The sequence below is a fragment of the Nylanderia fulva genome, unplaced genomic scaffold, assembly GCF_048542155.1.
Source record: "Nylanderia fulva isolate GAGA-0341 unplaced genomic scaffold, ASM4854215v1 Scaffold37, whole genome shotgun sequence".
In the NCBI taxonomy this organism is placed as follows: domain Eukaryota; kingdom Metazoa; phylum Arthropoda; class Insecta; order Hymenoptera; family Formicidae; genus Nylanderia; species Nylanderia fulva.
In genome coordinates, this window is record NW_028190444.1 from 252,245 (window position 1) to 276,535 (window position 24,291).

The 24,291-nt window shown below is 36.4% G+C and overlaps 1 protein-coding gene across 1 annotated transcript; it reads right to left on the reverse strand.

Moving 5' to 3' along the window:
- Positions 1–7,768: 7,768 nt before the first annotated feature.
- Positions 7,769–12,505, reverse strand: fd102C (forkhead domain 102C). Its single transcript, XM_029299887.2, has one exon. The coding sequence runs from the start codon at positions 12,073–12,075 to the stop codon at positions 10,828–10,830; it is 1,248 nt and encodes a 415-aa protein (XP_029155720.1). The 5' UTR covers positions 12,076–12,505; the 3' UTR covers positions 7,769–10,827.
- Positions 12,506–24,291: the final 11,786 nt, after the last annotated feature.

Sequence of the window (24,291 nt, forward strand, 5' to 3'; positions counted from 1 at the left end):
TGAAGTGTGATGAAAACGAACGGAAGTTCTCGTGCGGAAATATATATATATATATAAAAGTAAAAAAAAGCGGATATAAGGTTTATCCTGGAGATCCAATTTCGTGCAAGGGGATTAGAATTCCCGACGTGACTAGAGGTGTCTAGATTTTATAACCGTGAAGAGTAATCCTAAAAATACAACAGCAAAAATATTTCGCCACGACAATAGACATCGTAAATGGATTATTAGGCATTAGAAATCGTTGCACCTGAATCGTTCGTGTAAAGAGGGCACATCCTTACCGGAGAGACCATCTCGGTCTCCCACGGGACCTTCATCATCGAACCGACGCGACGGAGGGTGATTCCATTCGACGCGCGTCCCGTGGCCGAAAATCCACTTGAGAACGAGGGAGAGAGAGAAAGAGGGACTGTGCAGCTAATATTTTACCTGCAGTGCCGCACACAAAAGTGTTGACCGAGGCTCCCGTCATCGCGGAATCCCCGACGTTGTCGGAAGTCCCATACACGAGATATTTGCGCAATGATCGCACCTATAACCGAAAGTGCTACCCTCGGCCTTCGTGAAAATGTGGCACGTCGAGAGAGATATTCTCCGTCGAGAGGTAATTCGCGTTCGGTATAGATCCCATGGAAAATGTTCCGGGCTTTCTTCAGACGACCCCTTTTGAGATCCTTAGTGCTAAAATAAACTCAATTTTATTGTTGCTGTTCTCTCTCTCGTGACGTTGCATTTGTGTTATTATTGCATCATTATTACCCGATATTTTACTAAAAGTTACGAGAATTATGAGAACTATAGCTCTTATCACATATTACTATTAATGTATTAATTTTTATATTTTTATATATTAATATATTTATTGTGTCTTTCCTTTTCTTTTCTAGTTTGTATAAGACGTCATTATAATTAGAAATTATTCAGGTATTAAACGCATTTTTTGCGATAAATCCATCGTAACCAATTACGGTACGTTTGTTTCTTTGCAGAATAATTTCCTTTCTATTTATTGATTCAATCGTGTATCTAACTTTCATCAATTTCTACTATTAACATATCAGAAGAAAGTTACGGTACAGCAGATTTGCATTCAGCAGTGTGAGCAACGTTGTCAAGCATTCGGATAAAAGTCACACGATATTTCTTATATATTCTTGCTACTTTTTTATACATCTGCAATAATGCTGCTTATAATCTATATCTGCATTTAATATTATAAAAATCTGCTTACATTTTTTTCATTAAGGAAATTCAATTTTCATTGAATTTGCCGATTTATTTTTATAATATATATATATATATGTTCTTTCTATCAAATCATATAATATAATTTTTAAAAAATGTTATTATAATATATTCTTATTATAATATATTTTATTATAATATACTACATTAAAACATTTCAAAGAAAATCTTTCACACAACAGCATTTTTTATAGATAGATACGTATATACTAAATTATAAATTAATTTTTTTTATATTTATACACATCAGGGTGTCCAGGGAAATCTGGAAAACCGGGCATTGTCAGGGAATTTTACTATTTATCTGAATTTTTTCACATTATTCTACATTTGTCTCAATAATTTGAAATTTTTTATTAAATAAATATAAACTTTGCTTGATGACTCCCAGCACGTTAAAACATTTATAACTGATTTATCATATAGATATATGCAAATTATATATTCGAAAAAAAATAATCCTAAAAAATCAGGGAAAAAATGAATTTCTGGTCTTGGGGAAAATCTGAAAGAGTCGGGGAATTTTTTTCATCGAGAGTTTGCTGGGCTCCCTGATACATATTTTAATTACAATCGAATTTATTGGTACATATTCTGTGCTCTCGACACGTTAAATAAATATAAACTTTGCTTGATGACTCCCAGCACGTTAAAACATTTATAACTGATTTATCATATAGATATATACAAATTATATATTCGAAAAAAAATAATTCTAAAAAATCAGGGAAAAAATGAATTTCTGGTCTTGGGGAAAATCTGAAAGAATCGGGGAATTTTTTTCATCCAGAGTCTGCTGGGCTCCTTGATACATATTTTAATTACAATCGAATTTATTGGTACATATTCTGTGCTCTCGAGATTGAAGTAGACTTCCAAAGATCTCATATTATATTATACGAAATGACGATCTCGCTAAAAGGAACACGCGTCCTAATCCGCGCAGCCGCAAATCCATTTGGCGCAACAACCATGAGGGTTAACGAGATCACCGGTCGATCCTCTCTCCGCCATTATGTCTCTCCCTGCGTTCTATGCAGCTATCTAGCTACCATGGGTTACGCCACTATGGAGGAGGCGCGCATCCGGTGTACGTGTCACTTCGCCTCGCTGTGACTTATGCGAAATTCACGTACATACACACGCACGCACACGTTGCACAACCCGGTTTATGTATGCACGGCGTGTTGCAACGCAGTCGCAAACATGCCGGCTCCGCCGTGTCCGATCCGGCAATCTGCTCTAAATACGTCCGGCACAATGCCGGACCCATCCTATGGGTTCGCTATAATGTCGTGAAGGCCCGTTGCCTCTAACCGAGAAATCTATCGTATCGCCAAAAAGATCTCGGATTATTCCTATGAGCGACGTGAAAATAGCGCGAAGGTGGCGGATCGCTTCCTGTTTTCAATACTTGGGAAGCTGAATTTTGCACATTGTGTGTATACGTTATCGCTACTTTCGATCAAATATTCTCTGCGATTTTTCGATCAATGACATTATTTTTGGGGAAAATAAAAACTCAGTAATCGTATTGATATAATAAAAAGAGTGTAGTAAAAAAATATAGATATAATATATTCTTATTATATGTTATGTTAAATTCATTAAAAAAGAATATATATTTAAAGATACTGTTACATGTATATGAGTACTAATGTAACAATGCAATACAATATTTATTTATCGATAATGAAGTTTGTATTTAATATAAATAGAGATGTTTATCAATACTACTATCTCATATTGTGTATCTATGATTATATATAGATTATATATGTGATTAGGCAATCCAATACAAGATATTTCTAGATATATCCCCCGTTTGCTACTTGGATATATCTTCGCAACTTCCGCTCCCTTGATGTTTTCAATGTTTGTGAAATATTCCAAAACTCTGATATTTAGCCTGACCATTCTTATGCCATAGTTTGAAATAACAAACCATAAATGGAGTTTGCATAGACTGCAGATCTACGTCGTGAGCAGGCAAACGCCGACTGTTTTCCCAACACCCTCGCTTTACTGTGGGAAAGCTGATCACGTCGATCTCGGGCACGTAAAGACTTGAATGTGAAAACTCCGATCGACAAATAAAAATATAGTTCTTATACACAGACAATATAAATTTTCATTTTAAAAGTCTCTACCTGTTTGTTTAAATGTAAAGTCAATCTTATATCAAATAACAATTTCGCGCGTTAAGCGCATCATCCAATAAATGGAACTTGTCTTTTGACAGAGGAAATTAGATATTATTATTTCGATATCGCGCAAACAAAATTTTAATTTCTCAATGATTATTAATCTTGATAAATAATTGTCCAACAATTTTTTAACTGAACTCTTTGATTCATATAAGTACACTGAAAAAATTATTAAAGAATATTCAATAAAAATGAAAAATTGTTTTCCAGATATAAGAAAATTAGAATAGAATTCATTTCAATTTGCATATATTTTTTAATAATTATTTTCTCAATGCTCGATCTACAGGAGCGAACTAATAATAATATATGTTAACGCACAGAATAGCTCTCGCCGACAGATAGACTCCTTAAATCGGGCATTGCTATGGCTCCGGTGTTTGTGCCGTTTACTTTGCCGCAAGCAATATTTAACAAATTGCTTTCGTTCCCCTTTGTCAGGTTTCTCGTCGTCGTCATCGTCGACGGGCGCGTTTCCCACCGAGGATTTATAGTTGCTCGCTTAGCGATCGCCTGCGAGGCTTCATTTGATGAATCGAGAGACAATGGGACACTACGAAATGCTCGTCGATAAATACACGACAGGATTGCGCAGCCAAATCCCAACATTATTCACAATATCGGATGTGCTTAACCAATTCGATGTGTTATTAACAATTTTGCGCGTTAAGCGCGTCATCCAATAAATGGAAGTCGACTTTTGATGGAGGAAATTAGATATATATATATATATATATTATTTCGATATCATACGCAAACAAAATTTTAATCTTTCAATGATTATTAATCTGGGTAAATAATTTTCCAACTATTTTTCAACCGAACTCTTTGATTTATATAAGTACACTGGAAAAATTATGCAATTAATAAATATTTATTTCAATACTGTCTAATCAACCATTTACTTGAAACTAAATATATATTTATCTATTTTGAAAAGAATTTTTTTACATCAAATAAATATTTTTGTCATCATTATTAGGCAGTATTGAAATAAATATTTATTTGAATTCGAGGAAATTTTTTTTAGCGTATACGAGAATTTGTGCGCAATTTTTATATTCGCGAAAAATTATAATTACCTTAGTTTTTTTTATAATCACAAAGATTATATGTATTTGCAAAGCATAGATTTAACGATAATATAATAACATCTCTCATTAGGATGTGCACATCTTTCTATAAAAACATTTTCTAATAAGTACACAATATTTGTTAATCATGATTCGCGGTCGTTTCTAGAAAAGTTTCAAATAAGTAAATAATTTGCAAGGGATTGTAATTTTTGTTTAGATTTATTCTTTGAGCAGAAAAATCGTATTGTAATGTACGCTTATTAGAGAAGAATGCTTTCCCACCTAAGAAAATAAATGAACAATCCAGACAACACAATGGTAAACGTCGGGATATAAGACGTTGTAAAAAAACATATTAGGATTTCTCTCAACACGGGATGTCTTTCAGATATTATAATAGATTTTTAAGATATTTTTAAGAGTTTAAGACTAATGTCAGTGTACGTCGCCGGTATTCTCGTTAAAATTTTGGAAAAGTGAAAATGACACGACTTTTAAGAAGAGAAAGTCTATCAATATTTACAAGAAAATAACATGATAATAAAATATATCAAATATATTATTTATTAGAGAGGATATAATATCTTCTTTAATTTGTCTTTTGTAAAGTGTATCTGCTTAAATATTATATTTTATATAAGATATACGTTAAAAAAAGGAAAAATACAGATTAAATATAAAGTTATGTTGAATAAAATAAAAGCTTTGAAATTTTATCGATGTTAATATGTATCGTTGTAATGTGCTCTAAATTGCGTATTTTTTTTTTTTTTTTTTTTAGATCGAGGTTATTCCTCACTTTATTATACGAGCATGTCGTTTGCGTATATTGCAGCAGATTGTTAGCTTGGATATTAGTTAAACGTAACGTCATCAGGAGGAACTGTATTTGAAATATTGCTGTTCGCTTGTCAACTTTGCTTGTATGCTAATGTTTTGCATAGCAATCTTAATATCCTCGTGTATTCGAGCAAGCGATCGACAACACGATATACGTATTTAAACGTTGAACCGATCATCGATCGAAAGCATACTTTAACGAGTTGCAATAATTTTACAGAAAACACGAAAGGCCATCGGTAAATTCGTGTCGCCGCTTGTCAATCAGCTGAAAACTCTGATGGCGTGTAATCATTTTATCGTCACCGTTTCGATCGCTGCACTTTGATTGATAGAAATATTTTTGCAACGAAATAGAAAGTTTTCGATTTTGAAATGCACTTTCCCAAGAAAATATTCCACGCTTTTTTTCGTAACGCGCGAATATTGGTTAAGAAGTTTGCCGCAATATCGCAGAAGGTATTTAACCAAATGTAAATCTTACATAAGAGAATAATACATTGTTACTGTTATGCAATACACATAAGATGCGGTTACGTATTAATGTGTCAACGCCGATAAAGCTTCTCTCAATTAGTGATATTACACGCGTCTTACATGCTTTTTCATTTTTTTTATTCTATCTCCTCAATTATCCCCGATCAATTAATTTCTTTTCTGCTTATAGGTGTCTCTCCTTCTCTCTCAATTTAATAATAACGCTCGCAATCGGTAATAGATGCGAAGAATGCACTCATCTGCACAAATCTTTTTTTTTCGCGACTAGTCATCTCGCGTGCAACAAACGTTCATCTTGTGGTTTGTGTACATTAACTAATGGCCAAGTCTTTTTCTCTGCTTCTCTTTCTCTCTTCGTTTTGTTATCATGACAAATAGATTTCTTAGACACTCTCCATGCGTCGCCTAACGGCGCGCGCGGAATGTTTCTGTCAACTCGGACATCATTTTTCTTAGCTAACGCACAAATACCAGAGACTGCAGAAAAAAAGATCGTCAATATCGGGTAATAATCATTGGCAAAGCTTGAGCAAACCGAACAGAAGGCCTTTCCGGGAATAAGAAAACAGGCGCATGCAAATGACGAAAATATATAAGACTACATGTGTGCATATGTGTAAAAGAAAGAACGTATATATATATATATATATAAATAAAAATAAGAAATATTTTATTATAAAAAAATTATATAAGACTCGCAAAATCCGCACAGAAAAGCAGGCTTTTAAATATTACGAGTCTAAGGCCCGCATTAAAAATGTGACATTTAAAAAGCACGAACGTATCTACATACGATCTTGGAGTAATGCGATTAAGCCAATTAATTTAAGCTCGCGCGATATAATTAACAAGCAAGGGAAGAAAAAAAAAGAGAGATATACCTATTATTTACATAATAATGCGATGATCCTTATCTCGATAAAAATGTACGTTACGCGATGATTATTTTTGTTCTTCGTTCAGGAGAGAGACAGGTTTGTAATTAACAGAGACCGCAGCATGTATTCATGGGAACAGAAACTTTATTAAAGTTCAAGTTGCATCGAGACAGTGACAGGCTGCCGGCGTATGCTTACGAGGTAACTGTTAAAAAAATGGTCTTGCGTGTTGCTTTTCATCCGGTCGAAACGATACTTCTCGATTTCCGATCGCGTTTCGGACGTGTGTGAATTATATACGCAGGTACGTATACATCGATACATGTACATACATACATACAGGGGGATGAATTTGGGTAGGGAAATATTCGGGTTTGTACAGAATATATCTTCGTTATTACCGTCTCTACCAACGTAGATTATGCAATGGGGAGGATGCGCTTATACATATGTGTTAAATCTCTTAAATCGACTTTTATATTACACTTTGAACAAGCGGAGATCGCGCCATCGTTAATCAGTCTGACGTAATGCCCCACGCACATCAGCTTCCTACCGCGCCGTCGTTTCCGGTCTTCGTATTTACAAAAAATCTTAAATTTGGCGATTTAGATCTCAGCGTTCAATGCGAGCCTTTTATTTCAAAAGTATAGTCCATTGAATTTCGCAAGACAGTGTTTGGATTTTTTTTTTCAATCCTCCTTTTATATATATATCTGTTTTGAAATTTTCATAAACAAATAACTGTGTATATTACAACGCAAATATATAGCATACTATAAATAAATATCTTATATCAAATAAGCTTAATTTTATTTATATATTAGAAAGATACGCGCATTTATCTACATTTTATACTTTTGAAATAAATACATTTATATAGGATTATGGTACACCGAAAAAAATTTAGTTAATTCTTATAAGTATTTATTTCAATACTGTCAAATAAATCATTTATTTAGAAACTAATAATATTTATTTGATATAAGAAAATCCTTTTCGAAACAAATAAATATTTGTTTCAAATAAATGATTTATTTGACAGTATTGAACTAAATATTTGTCAATTTAACAAATTTTTTTTTCAGTGTACTCGCGTCATAAATTCCACGCTGAGATCCTATCGTCAAATTCCAGTCTATATATAATCTTCTCTTAAACATCTATCTATATGATACAAGTATAAGTTTTCCATGCGTAATCGAAGTTCATATTCGAATCGTCGAACTCGAATTATTCTTCATGCTTAGGTGAGAAAGATTGCCCGTCGACAGGAAGCTAGTCATTTATCTGAGAAAACCCGCTCATTAATTGGAAAAATAATTATATGAAAGACATTTGAAAAATCGAGTCTAAAGAATAAAAAACTTAATATAATATAAATAAAAATCAAACAATATTTACAACAATATTAGCAACTTTTTTTAGACATTTTTACAACGTTTCTTAAACGTTTCTACGACAGTTGTCAAACATTTGTACTGTCTTGATATTTTAATTCGAATGCCAAATATGAACGTCTGACAAGGAAACCCGAAAAATTCAGATTTTGATCAAACTTTACATACATATAGGAGAGATAAATGAATTTAGAAATTTTTTACTTGCGGTTCAAAGACAATTCTAACAATTAAAACCATCTTTTATATGTAGGTTTTTGTTTTTCTCGATATATCGAAAAGCATTTGAAATATCAAAAATATTTTTTATACAAAAGTATCATGGTAAGAATGTTTTCATTTGATAACATTAATTAAATTTTGGAAGTATAATTTTTTTCAAAGATTAAAAAAATTTCTTGATTATTTTCTAAAAATGCTATTAATGTATTTATATGAATAGAAATGTTTTTACCATAAAACTTTTGTATAAAACATTTTTTGATTTTTAAATACTCTCTTTCGAGATATGTCAAGAAAAACTGTTCTGCATACACACACACACATATATATATAAAAGTAGTTTTGTTCCATAGAATTATTTTTGGATCGCAATATTAAAAATTTCTAAATTCATTTTTTATTCCTCGTACATATTTGTAAAGTTTCATCAAAATCAGAATTTTCGGATTCGCGAGGTTCCCTTGTAAGGTAAATTTTTCGATCGTTGTGAAAATCTTGTGGACGACAATTTTCTCTTAACTTTTTCTCGTTTTTTTCGTTAAATTTCCAATAAAACGACAAATCGGAACTATGTTTTATCATACAGAGCGACGTAAAAAAGCGCGAGCACCACGCGAGAATGCAATCTTGCTGTGATGTTATTAGAAACATAATCGGCAATAGATTGATTCACTTTTCGCGTGTTGTAATTTCACAATTTTTACTCGCAAATTGTCCATCTTATTCGTTTCGCAAATCATCTACGCACATTTTTTTACGCGTGTGTAAAAAATAATAACAATGTCATAAGAATATCTTTCAAACATTCTTAGAATTAATAATTCTCAAATTATTAATCCTTGTCACTAATTATTAGAATAGGAGAGTAAAAATAATCGATCAAAACTAGCGTATATTTCGTTTATTAAAATCACTACGTTTCGACCATGTGGTCCTTTTCAAGTGAACACTAACAACAATATATAATTATTAACATACGCAATTCAATATATGACAAAAATTGAAACAATAAACTAAAATTACTTACAATATATATCATTAAATTAAATCTTCATATTACTGTCGATAATTATTAGACTATAAATATATAAAAGTCAAACGATTGAAAGTACGAGAAATAGTCACGCCGAAGGGTCAAGTTTTAATATATTTTTAATAAGCAGATTTACACGACCTTTATAATTTTGTTGTACGTGTCGTTTAAGCATTCCTTTGTGAATTTATGTTATAATTTTGTTTTTTAATGAAAAACATTTTAATGAAAAAACAAAATAATAACATAAATTCACAGAGGGATACAGAATAGAATGCTTATTAAAAATATATTAAAACTTGACGATCCTTCGGCGTGACACGTTGACTATTTCTCGTATTTGACTTTTATATATTTATAGTCTAATAATTATCGACAGTAATATAAAAATTTAACGATATATATTGTAAGTGATTTTAGTTTATTGTTTCAATTTTTGTCATATATTGAATTGCGTATGTTAATAATTATATATTGTTGTTCACTTGAAAAGGACCACAACCACATGGTCGAAACGTAGTGATTTTAATAAACGAAATATTACGCTAGTTTTGATCGATTATTTCTACTCTCCTATTCTTAGAATTGTCGTTTCGCGATGTCTGAATATACGACTAGCATTAAAAATGATACTTGGACTGAACACATTTATACTTGACTGTTTGAATCGATATATGTATAATAATATATGTTACAAATTTATATAATAATATATAATATTTAATACAATATTTAACATAAAAAATATATATTTATAAATAAATAATTTAAAATAAAAATATATACATAATATATGATTTATTGTTTAAATAGTATACTAATTCAATTATATATTGCTTTTTTTACAATGAGCTAAATGCACGTTATTTATGCTGGACAATTATAAGACTGTTAAAATTTGTTCAAGCTTCAACCGTCCTCTCTAGAGTTTAATTACGCGTCTTTTGAGCCTGTAGGTATCATTTTCAAACTTTTGCAGTGTATCCCACTTGTCGCATTTTTTGTGATGACATATTCTTTAATCAAATTAATGTCAAGGAAAACCATCACTTAATTAAGTTCTATTCTTCATTTTTTTATTTGAACAAGGTAATTTCAATTATGAAGCAATCCTTTAATATTATATCCCTTTACAATTAAATTTTGCACTTCAAAGTAATGAAAACATCCTCGTTATTAGTGACATTTTTTGACCGAAGTTTAGAGAAGAAGCTCCTTCGTTCGAAAACCGAATAAGTGTATCTCGAGGAATCTCGCCTAGATAAATTTGCCGAGGAGAATAATGGGAGAGTGGGATACGCATACATTCAGAGCTCTCGAAACCACGTGGAAAGTATATAGAAGACTCAGAATATCGTGGATGCACTTGAAACACGAGCAGCTACCTGCCGCGCGGATCGCCCGGCTTCTTCCAAGCTCTCGCCATTAGACGCTGGAGCCGCCGGTCGAGTTAGCCGGGATGTAGTAGTTTCTGCTGACGTGCAGATGATTGTGAAGGTGCAGTTGTTGCTGCTGCTGCTGCTGCTGCTGGCCGCCGCCGCTCTGTACACTCTGACTGTTCCAATGAGCGGTCGGCGACGCGACCTTGGGCACATCCGGGCTGGTCGAGGGCGACGTTCCGGGCAACGGTACCAAGGCGTTCGCGTCGGCCACCACGTCGACGTCGACGTCCTCGTCGTCCTGATCGGCCTCCTGCAGCTCGTCCTCGCTGCAACTGAACTTGCGCGACTTGATCGATTTGAGAACGTCGGCCTCGATCTGGTGCTGATCGTCCGGCGCCAGCAGAGACGCCACGTCGAACTGCCGCTTCCTCGGCTGAAAGGACGACTGTCGAAGGGACTGGGTCTGAAAGGAGTTCTGCTGTTGCTGATGCTGCTGCTGTTGCTGCGGATGGTGATGATGATGCGGCCATATCGCGGATATCTGTTGCGAGGCCACCGTTGTGGGACCAAGGGCTGTTGGGGGTGGTGGAGTAGCTGGCAAAGGTGGTGGACTGGGACTATCTGGTTCCTCGTCCACTGCCAGACCCATGTGCCGGCGCACTTTGCGCTGAGCCTTGCGTCGGCGGAAATCGCCACGTCGAAAGTCTTCCAAATTCGCCGGGTGTATAGCCCAATAGTGACCCTTGCCGTTGGCGCTTCTGCCGGACTTGACGAAGCAGTCGTTGAGCGAGAGATTGTGCCGGATCGAGTTGCGCCAGCCGGGTCCGCGAGTGCGGAAGTAGGGATAATGCTCGAGGATGTGCTGATAGATATCGGAGAGCACGAGTTTCTTCTCCGGGGACGACAGGATCGCCATCGCGATCAGGCCGATGTAACTGTGCTGGGGTTTTGGTTCTTCGGGTATTCGCTGATGATGCGGATGCAACAGCGCCATGGACAGGGCCAGTCGACCGGGATAGCCGGCCGCTGCGGCTGGATACAGCGGCATGGGCGCCGGAAAACCCGGACCCAAACCCAGATGGGCCGCTGACGTGCCTGACGCCGGGTGTGCAGTCGCCACACCGGGATGTTGCGAGTTGAAACCCACCAGTCGCAGTCGTTCCGCCATCGCGTGATAGTGGTACAGGTGAAGCCGATAGTGCTCGAGACTAGGGATAAAGTTGGCCATATGATTACCCAGACCGACGGCCAAGGATTCCTTCGCTGGCGGCGGGCTCTCGTTGCTACACATGATGATGATGATGATGATGAACCGAGTTTATACACAGAACCACCGATTGTTCCAACGGATACCAAACTGATCGTCCTCCCAAGGTCGACGACCGATCGCGTCAGCGACGACCTTTTCACCTCGAACTACGTAGTCATGGAGTCGACGATGATTGGAGAACCGTGGGACCACCGGAGAAAAACTGTATATCGGAGCACTCTTTTTTTTTTTAAAAAAAAACGCACTAAACTACTCGCCGTAATCCGTCGTCGCGGTAAACCCGGCTCCGGGGTTGGCGACGTCGAGGGCCGCCAACGAGATCGCGGTGCCTTTCCAGTTTTCACCCTGTTTGTCGCGATGCGCACCGTGCGGCCGACTGGTCATGATTTATGATCCCTCGGTCGTTCGTGCGACTACCTCGTCGACCGGCTCGGCTTCTCGCCCCACTTCCATCCACCGGGGGCCCCGCATAACGCCGAGCCCGCCCATCGCACTGGGGATCCCGTTCTGCATATAGTGTGGGGAACCCCGAGCGTGACATTCGCTACGCGGCGAGGGAAACTGAAATGCGGGAACGCCGACCAATCAGAGGCGCCGAGGGTCGGTGAAGATGGAACCCACCACCGAGCCGTCACACCCACGATGTTGCGATATTGATCCCGGCCGGCATATTCTGGCCACCGGGGGCGGTAGTGAAGACGATGACGGCCCTGACGATGGTGGTGTGTCTCTCTTATCTCTAACGTAGCTTGATATCATAGCCGATCCTGGACCGGGGAGTTGTTGCGAGAGGCGATCGATGCGTGTTTCCCGTTTTCAGAACGCATCGCGGCTGCACCGTGAGTTTCGGAGATGCCGGAAGAAGCATGCATCGCTTTCTCTCGGACTTCGTGCGTGTCGCTCTGTTCGTTCCGAAGCTCTCGACGATGGAGATTGAAGCTCAAGGTTGGTCGATCCCTCATTCTGACGCTTGTTGAAAGTTGTCCGAATTTTTTCATTTCGGGTAAAAATTTCGTGTAATTTCATTATATACATAATTGACGGAACGGAATAATACTTGAAATTTTAAATGTCGAAATTCAAAACGGGATACACTACGCTGCGCTGTGGCTAATGCTTTTACAAGTTTAGTTGTTGTAATTAACAACTCCTCCTAGAACTATTTTCAGCTTTGCATTTTACGCGTTTACTTGCAATTTTCTGTTTCACTTAAAAATCTGGAGATATATATATATATATGTATATCCAGATATTGATTGGAATAAAAATGCAATTATATTTTTGTATTATGCATGATCATTTTTTAATCGCTACGAAAAATATATATCTCAATGATCCACGAATTTTTCTCGAATTTATTTCAAACCTAATCTTTAATATTTTAATTCAAAGCTGTGTTAATAAAAGCCTGACTCTATACATTGCTTAAGAATTATTATCACACTGAAGCTAATTTATCTTTAATCAAATTTTTGCCTTCGATATTCATTAAATAATATTTACGAGGGAGGATATAAATTTCAAATCTATCTTAGATCCATTAAAAAATCAAGAAATCGAATAAACATTGAATTATCATTTTCTTTAATTCTCTGTTCCTATTAAAACCCTAATATTTTCAAATAATACAACATACGTACATCTTTGCGCCATTTCTGCGACAACCGGTTTTCGACCCTAATTAAGTCCTTTTATAACCGATCCGAAATTGGGCCTTAAGAATTATCATCACACTGAAGCTAACTTTAACCAAATTTTCGTCTTCGATATTCATTAAATGATACATTTACGAGGGAGATTAGAACCTTAATATTGTCATCTTTGCGCCATTTCCGTGAGAACAACCGGTTTTCCTCCCCAATTCCTTTTTAGATCCTTTTATAACCGATCCGAAATTGGGTCTTCGGCCCTTAAGAATCATCATCACACTGAAGCTAACTTTAACCAAATTTTCGTCTTCGATATTCATCAAATGATACATTTACGAGATTAGAACCTTAATATTGTCATCTTTGCGCCATTTCCGTGAGAACAACCGGTTTTCCTCCCCAATTCCTTTTTAGATCCTTTTATAACCGATCCGAAATTGGGTCTTCGGCCCTTAAGAATCATCATCACACTGAAGCTAACTTTAACCAAATTTTCGTCTTCGATATTCATCAAATGATACATTTACGAGATTAGAACCTTAATATTGTCATCTTTGCGCCATTTCTGTGACAACCGGTTTTCGACCCTAATTAAGTCCTTTTATAACCGATCCGAAATTGGGCCTTAAGAATTATCATCACACTGAAGCTAACTTTAACCAAATTTTCGTCTTCGATATTCATCAAATGATACATTTACGAGATTAGAACCTTAATATTGTCATCTTTGCGTGACAACAACCGGTTTTCCTTTTACAACCGATCCGAAATTGGGCCTTCGGCTTTTGGAGTCGACGAAGGACCGCCGCGATGACAAAGACATTACGCGATATAGGACGTGGAAGAAAGACGGGAAGATCGGAGGATTCCGTCGGGACATCCCTCCGTCGTTCTCGCGACCCTCGCTCGTCAGAAAATCCTTTCGTGGTCGCGATTCGCGGACAAAAGGCGCGAGGAGCCCGAGAGGGTTGCGCGCATTTATATAGGTATACGTAGTCGCCGCCCCGCAACTATTTGTAAGCATCCGCCATGCTGGTTTCATATCTGCCGTTTCGGCTTGCACAAAAACACTATTTTCAATCAGTAGGGGATGAAGGGGAGGGAGCGCAGCCGAGAGGGGCGACGCGGAGCAATATGGCGTTTATATACCCTAAACGCGGCTCGGGTTGCAATTGTTGCGTCTCCTCTTCTCTACAATTCACCCTCCACTAACTACCCTTCCCTCCCATTGTCGCGGCTCTTCGCGTTTCTCTCTCTCTCTCTCTTTCTCTCTGTGCGTTGGCCGAATTGCTGCAACGGAAATACATACAACGTTGGCGTTTTCGGAGCGAACGTGCGAAAATGAGCCCGCGAAACGTTTTCATTGGCAGAATTACGGTGTCACCCGGTAGATCCCGTACGTGCGACGGCTGCAGATAGCGGTATCGCGTTGTCCGCCCGACAAGACAGACGTCGAGCCCTCGACATAGTATGATTTTTGCGTTGGAAAATATTGCTACTATCGAAGGTTTATCGTCGGAAACGTGATGGGCGATTGATACCTCGTCAATAGCAGTTATCAGTATCGGTGTACGTTGCGTGTGAGTTTCCACAGTTTCGAATGTAAAAATATTCCTCGAATTATAATTTTCGTATGTAGCGCAATTTTATGAAGCTGTTTTTTAACTATATATGTTGTATTGTGTAACCTAGTGACTGACCTGTGTCGAAAGAGAAATATTATATAACATGAGAAATTAATTTTAAAAGATATATTTATTTGTTATATATATATATATTTTTTTTTAATTTTTATATATAAATTAAAAATGCCTCTCTTGGATTTAGACACAATTATAGTATAAGCAAGTTTTATTAAAGGCGCATCGTGATATAGTTTACTACTGTGCGCAATTTAATGTAATATATAGAAAGGTTTTTGCTCGAGAAGGAGAATATTGTACCCTGAAAAAATGTATCGAATATATAAGAAAATCCTTTTCGAAACAGATAAATATTTATTAGTTTCAAATAGGCAATATTAAAATACTTTTTTTGTCGGCGTACATATAATTCTATTTAGCGAAAATGATTCTAATCAGATTTGTTTTCAGACCTAACAATGTATACAACCTAGCCGTATAATTAAATAAATCTGACGAAGAACGTATTGAACGAATATATAAGAAAATCCTTTTCGAAACAGATAAATATTTATTAGTTTCAAATAAGTGATTTATTAGGCAACATTAAAATACTTACGAATTTAATAATTTTTGTCAGCGTATACATATAATTCTATTTAGCGAAAATGATTCTAATCAGATTTGTTTTCAGACCTAACAATGTATACAACCTAGCCGTATAATTAAATAAATCTGACGAAGAACGTATTGAACGTAAGTACGGCTCTTAGCGCCGCATTTAACGGCAAATTTGCGCGAACATATCGCGTCGTGTAAAAAGATGCAATTTCCCGGCATAATCCACTTTGCGCGCTTTTTCGCTCCGCGAATGTGGCACCCGGCTACGGATCTATGTACGTAGCCGGGACATTGCATTATCGGCAACAGTGAAAATCGCGCGTAGATAGGCGCGATAAAACGAGCCGTCACAAAGGAGGCTCTTCCCTTCTCCTCGAAATAACTCGTATTTGCTTACGCCGAAACGGGATCTGGAACTCACTCTTTTTCTTCTCCCTCACGTAACTCTATATCTGGTCCGATCAGATACGATCGCTAGCAAGAGGGTGCGAACAACGATGACGGAGGGTGTATGTAAGGTGCTCTCGAATTCGCGGGACACACTCGAACGTTGATAACATCAATCTCCCGACGATGGCTACGACTGCGCGAGACGGTAAAAGCCGACCGGAGGTGGTTGCGCGAAACCAGAGCTCGCCGCTGTCAAAACACAATAAAACGAGCGATCGAGGGAAAAATCGATGCGGCCGGGTCATATCTGTTCGTATGTGTATGTGAGAAGATGCATCGGTGTATAGATATATATCGAGCCATTGTGCGTGCGGCTTGCGCGTTAAAACGCTCTCTCTTTTTCTCTCCTCACGCCCGAATAATGGCGATAATTGTAACGAAGTGGAGCGTCATTGTGGGAAAAAAGGTACACCCCGGGTCGAGGGTGGTGGCGCGTATAAGTGGCAGATGCATGGCGCTCCGTTGACAGCTTCTCCGATTTCTCTCCGCGTCTTCATCCAGGAACATCCTCCTCGAGCATTTGACCCGGTAAACTTTTATTGCGAGTTATCTTAGACAACGAATTGTTTTCTGTCATCCGTGTTACGTCGATCGAATTTATAATCTGTTGGGATAAAAGGGAGACATGATATATTATTTAAAAAAATGGAGGGAGAAAAAAATATGATCTAAAAATAAACCTTTATAATCTACAAGAATTATTTTGTACCTATACTCTACTTAGAAAAAATTACAATGTGATATTATTCAAAAAATATGATATCGCGAAGTAATGTAAGTCGAAGTAGTTGATTTATTTTTCGCAGTATCGGACGAACGAAAATTACGAATGGGAAAATTAGGTAGGGCTAATTCCGGCTTGCCTAATTCGTCGTGTAATCCGGCGCCGTGGCGGAAACTCACGGCAGTTTCCGCGTTGGTAAAGTTAATAAATGTCGTGGTGGAGCGACCGGCAAGTTCGAAGCCTGGTTCGAAGTTTCGCGTTGGTGCTCGGCACGAGCTATTCGACGGTTTTGATGCTTCGGAATACACTGCTAATCGGTTTCCAAACTCCTGCCTGTGTACATACGTATATAGGATATATATATATATATATATATATATATATATATATGTGTGTATGTGTGTGTACTTGCGACAGCTAATCGAACGAATCAGATCCCGATATTTCATCGGACTTCTGTCTGACATAATAAATTTATAGATATATATATATATATACATAATTATATGTATTATACTTATTATATTGCTATAATATTAAATTATTATTAAATATTTTTATTTATTAATATTCAGTCGAAATTCAGCAGAACTTTCTCTTTTTCTTTATGCATTTTGATTAATAAGATGATGAGCTTTGATACAAGTAACATCTTTAAATATTTTTCAGTGTTGTGATGACAAGAATGGGTTCGACATTAAAAAATGTAAATTAGATTGGAATTGCTAGTAAGGAAAATTAACCAAATCTGTGTGTCTCGGCAAATCGGAAATAGAAATGCAACGGTTGCTCATTGCGTATGTAGGATTCGTACGATCGTTAACTATTCCTACGACCGAGCCGTTTAGCAAATAGCGCAAACTTGGCAAACACTTCCGGGGCTGCCAGCCATTACGTAGAGTCGCGCGTATCCATTAAATTCTCTCCGCCGCTATATACGCAAGAGAAAGGGCCATTTAACAACGAATGCTTTATGCATATTCTAACAAGCTTGCAATCAACTGGTACTAAACATTACCGGGGCTTCAGCCACCCTCCGCGACCTGCTTTTGTAACACGGCGAGAAAAAGAATAAAAGACGTAGGGGGTTGAACAAAAAAGAGGAGGACGCGCACACGGAGAGACGTCGGTCGAAGGACACGTTGCTAGTGTTGGTGTTGATAATGTGATTGTATAGGTGAAGTAACCGGTAGAGATAGCAGAGCTATATAGAGAGAAAGAGAGAGAGAGAGAGGGATCCATTAGCTTTGACGCTCGTCTCAAAGGGATGCTGCCGTTTCAGCGTCGTGTACCGGCCTGTTTCCTAAGCACCCCTTTCACGTTATTGCACCGGAGACCGGGAAAATAACCCGACAACGACGACGACGACGACGACGACGATGACGATGACGACAATGTGAACGGGGTTGAAGGAAGCACCCGGGGCTCTGCACTCTCTGTGAACGCGCGCGCGTGCTTAAATATTCATAATTTATAAACTCTCTCTATCAGAGAGCTCCCATTGGACTCACGCTGTTTCCCGCCGCAAGATTTCCGAGCTTTCCTTTTTTTTTTTTTTTTTTTTTCGAGCGCCAACGAGCCGTGATAAGTAACGCGCCGCTGTTTTTCCCGTCGACGTCCTGTCAACATTTATAGCTGTGCAATTTTGACGCAGAATTAAAATTGTATGCGACAATTTTTGATTTATTTCAATATCTGAAGAATTTATTAGTTTCATCTTTTAAGGAATTTATATAAAAAATATATATATAATTAGAGGTTTATTTATAGCTGTGCAATTTTAACACAAAATTAAAGTTGTATGCGACGAATTTTGATTTATTTCAATATCTGAAGAATTTATTAGTTTCATCTTTTAGGGAATCTATATAAAAAATATATATATAATTAGATGTTCATTTATAGCTGTGCAATTTTAACACAGAATTAAAGTTATATGCGACGAATTTTGATTTATTTCAATATTTGAAGAATTTATTAGTTTCATCTTTTAGGGAATCTATATAAAAAAATATACATATAATTAGAGGTTCATTTATAGCTGTGCAATTTTAACACAAAATTAAAATTGTATGCGACGATTTTTAATTTATTTCAATATCTGAAGAATTTATTAGTTTCATCTTTTAAGGAATTTATATAAAAAATATATATATAATTAGAGGTTCATTTATAGCTGTGCAATTTTAACACAGAATTAAAGTTGTATGCGACGAATTTTGATTTATTTCAATATTTGAAGAATTTATTAGTTTCATCTTTTAGGGAATCTATATAAAAAAATATACATATAATTAGAGGTTCATTTATAGCTGTGCAATTTTAACACAGAATTAAAATTGTATGCGACAATTTTTGATTTATTTCAATATCTGAAGAATTTATTAGTTTCATCTTTTAGAGAATCTATATAAAAAAATATATATATAATAATTAGAGGTTCATTTATAGCTGTGCAATTTTTAACACAGAATTAAAATTGTATACGACAATTTTTGATTTATTTCAATATCTGAAGAATTTATTAGTTTCATCTTTTAGGGAATCTATATAAAAAAATATATATATAATTAGAGGTTATTTATAGCTGTGCAATTTTAACACAAAATTAAAATTGTATGCGACGATTTTTAATTTATTTCAATATCTGAAGAATTTATTAGTTTCATCTTTTAGGGAATCTATATAAAAAATATATATATAATTAAAGGTTCATTTATAGCTGTGCAATTTTAACACAGAATTAAAGTTGTATGCGACAATTTTTGATTTATTTCAATATCTGAAGAATTTATTAGTTTCATCTTTTAGGGAATCTATATAAAAAAAATATATATAATTAGAGGTTCATTTATAGCTGTGCAATTTTAACACAAAATTAAAGTTGTATGCGACGATTTTTGATTTATTTCAATATCTGAAGAATTTATTAGTTTCATCTTTTACGGAGTCTATATAAAAAAATATATAATTAACCAGTTTTATATTTAGTAAGATTTGGTAGTTTCTTCTGCGAATTAAATTCTTTGCTTCAAGTGAAGTCAATATATCCAAGTTTTCTTAAAATGGGAAATTTTACGAAACTTTCTTCCGAATGGAAAAATATTCTAAAAGTCAATAATATATACATATATGCGCGCACGCGTATACTTGACGTCTTTTATTTTCTACTGCAGTTGATAGATATAAATATTTTGAATGATTTTCATAATTGCGTTGCTCGAGTATTTATATTTTGTTTGCATCATTTCTTATGAGATAAATTAGGAATATAATCAATCATACACTCACAGAGAAAGTTTTAAAAAATATGAAGTAATAAATATTATAAAATATATATATATATATTATAAATATTATAAAGTAATTAAAAATAGATTATAATGAAATTTCATTTTTTAAATAATAGTAATAGTACATGATTTTATTGTAATTACTTTAATATGAAGTATAATATAGTCTGACGGTACAATTATATGAAAATAATATCAAAAGTAAGTTAATTTCACCACTTTGAAAGATCCAAGTTTATTGATTCGACGTAATGCAATAACATATTGAAAATAGTCAATTAACAAATCACTTGGCGTTAAATGCGCAATGAGACAGTCACTTCGGAAGGACCACTTCTCAAAACGTTATTCGATTTGCCATCAATGACTGTTGTTGGAGAGTCCTGCGCCGGATCGACGACGCCACGAGTGGTGGCTTTATAGAGTGCGAGCTCTCGAGAAAGCGACAGTACGCTAAACGACGAATTGCCACTCGAGAGGGTAGCGGAAGCTGAGCGACGACGACCTCCGGCGCGACGGGGTGCCATTTGTGTTTACAGCCGGGGGTCCTTCACGCCTAACGAGGAGGCGCACCAGGACCTCCGTCCTTCGGGGTGAGCCGCACGAGCCGTCCTCGAGAGCCGTCCGTATCTCTCTGGCAAGAGAGGCGCGAAACACAATCGGAGCGGAAATACTCGAGATTTCGAGAAAAGGAGGCGCGCCTCCTCTCGATTCCGACGAATAATTTTACAACCTAAGCTAGCCTAAGCTAACCAAGAGAGAAACGTGACCGTTTGGCCGTATAACAGGATTACACGGACGAAGGGGGATAGATTAGATTCGGGAGAGATATTTAGCGGAGCCCCATGTTTCGTGTCACGCTAACTGCGCGACAGAATGACGGGATTTTCGCCAATATTTTGGGTGTTTAGCTTTTGTCGCGACGCGATGGCCATTGTTGGGACCAGGCCTCGGGAATGGGCGTGGATGGGTCCCGCTCTTGGAGAAAGGTAACCGGTCACTTTTCTCTCGGCCCATCGCTATTCCGATCTCGGACAAAAAGGGATCCTCCTCTCCACGTCGAATGACCGCTCTCGATATAATGAACGGGCCAGTTGGCTCTTTTTACGGGGAATCATAAAGCTCCCACAATGGCGTTTGCCGTCCGTACAATTTGCTGGCGAATTAGTTGGATTAACTCTGAAACGTGTTTTTTTTTGTTATATTTAGTTGAAAGTTTAATGTTTTGGAGTATGTGAAGTTAGTCCCTCATTTTTTTAATTTTGAAAAAATTATTAGAGTTCTGGCTGCCTTCTGGAAGTTCCCCGTAATAGTTCTAGAGTTCTCTATCGCCTTTAGAAATAGTCCCGCCGTTTAAAGCATCGAAAATAGCACTTCAAGTTACGATCTAACTTCACACTTTTTCGAACTTTGAGGCCGTATAACTTTTTTTCTATTTATTTTGGCGCATTCAACAATGAGGATAATCGATAGAGTTCTCAATAAAATTGCCGATTTCCAAAAATTGCGGATTCGAAAATTTTCCCGCAAGGTTAAAATTTTTTTTATTAAAATTAATTATATTTAGTTGAAAGTTTAATGTTTTTGAGTATATGAAGTTAATCCCTCATTTTTTTTAATTTTGAAAAAATTATTAGAGTTCTGGCTGCCCTTCTGGAAGTCCTTTCTATTAGTTCTAGAATTCTCTATCGCCTTTAGAAATAGTCCCGCCGTTTAAAGCATCGAAAATAGCACTTCAAGTTACGAGGATCTACCTTCACACCTTTTCCAACTTTGAGGCCGTATAACTTTTTTTCTATTTATTTTGGCGCATTCAACAATGAGGATAATCGATAGAGTTCTCAATAAAATTGCCGATTTCCAAAAATTGCGGATTCGAAAATTTTCCCGCAAGGTTAAAATTTTTTTTATTAAAATTAATTATATTTAGTTGAAAGTTTAATGTTTTTGAGTATATGAAGTTAATCCCTCATTTTTTTTAATTTTGAAAAAATTATTAGAGTTCTGGCTGCCTTCTGGAAGTTCCCCGTAATAGTTCTAGAGTTCTCTATCGCCTTTAGAAATAGTCCCGCCGTTTAAAGCATCGAAAATAGCACTTCAAGTTACGAGGATCTACCTTCACACCTTTTCCAACTTTGAGGCCGTATAACTTTTTTTTTATTTATTTTAGGCGCATTCAACAATGAGGGTAATCGATAGAACTCTCAATAAAATTGCCGATTTCCAAAAATTGCGGATTCGAAAATTTTCCCGCAAGGTTAAAATTTTTTTAATTAAAATTAATTATATTTAGTTGAAAGTTTAATGTTTTTGAGTATATGAAGTTAGTCCCTCATTTTTTTTAATTTTGAAAAAATTATTAGAGTTCTGGCTGCCCTTCTGGAAGTCCTTTGTATTAGTTCTAGAATTCTCTATCGCCTTTAGAAATAGTCCCGCCGTTTAAAGCATCGAAAATAGCACTTCAAGTTACGAGGATCTACCTTCACACCTTTTCCAACTTTGAGGCCGTATAACTTTTTTTCTATTTATTTTAGCGCATTCAACAATGAGGGTAATCGATAGAACTCTCAATAAAATTGCCGATTTCCAAAAATTGCGGATTCGAAAATTTTCCCACAGGGTTAAAATTTTTTTCGATAATCGACAGTTCTGTTGGCAGCCAGAACGCTAATAATTTTTTCAAAATTAATAAAATAAGGGGCTAACTTCACATACTCAAGTTTTTAGGTAAAGTATTATTCATTTCGTACAGCCAATGAATATAGTTAAATAAAAATAATATTTGTCGATAAGAAATAGACCCAAAATCAGCATCTCCTCTTAATATAATTCTAATATAATTATATCTCTATCCCACACATGGCAGATAAATCGTTTAACTATAAACTTTTTTGTTAAGAGGAGGAAAGGGTGATAAAGGAGCGATTTGTTTTGTGGTCCCGAAGTAAATCCGGGCGCGTTTTCGTAGGTGGATTAACCGGGGAAAAAGAGATGAGGCGAGACGCGAAGGGACGCGGAAAGGCTTATCGAGCCCTTTGATAGGCGCGGCTATCGGCGATCGAGAATACGAGATCAAAGCCCACGCGGCATCGCCAAGGTTATACCGTCCAAATGTCGCGCGCGACGGGAGCTTGGGATGAATATTTCAGATATTCCCCTTCTCGCCCATTGCCATCATTCCCGGTCGGATAGCTTTCGGATGTCGTCCCCGCAAAGAGCATTTGCCCAATCTATTAGCGCGTTCGGGACTCTCGGGGATGAAACCCTTTTGTCGCTCGTGCGAAGTGCTTAAGCGGTTGGTTAAGCCCGACCACAGGGCGCAACGCACGCACGCGTGTGCGTTCCTCGTCGAATCAGTTTCACCATTGGTCCGCGATTGATTATTGTTGGCCACCGCCAATGATGTTAACCCTTCGTCCGACTGGAATTAAATAATTGTATACACGTGTTTTAATCCCTTTTCTTATATATCGGTAAAAATGAAAATGGAAATAAATTTTGAAAAATGTAGTCACATGGAGAAAATTTTTTTCTCTTAGAATTTATTCTGAAAATCATCGCGAGACAATATGATATCGGAAGAATTTTATGAGTTTCTTTGATTAATTTTTATCACAAAAAAATATTAACCAGAGAAACTCTTATAAAATTCTTTTAATTGTCCTGCGATATTTTGAAAAATGTAATAATACGGAGAGAATTTTTTTCTCTTAGAATTTACCCTGAAAATCATCGTGAGACAATATGATATTGGAAGAATTTTATAAGAGTTTCTCTGATTAATATTTTTTATCATGGTAAATATTAATCACAGAAACTCATAAAATTCTTCCAATGCCATACTATATAGTAAAATTAAACGAATATATTTTATATCT

What these genes read in the sequence shown, in the direction of transcription:
- fd102C (XM_029299887.2), bottom strand. Translation starts at nt 12,075, where the DNA reads ATGTGTAGCAACGAGAGCCCGCCGCCAGCGAAGGAATCCTTGGCCGTC.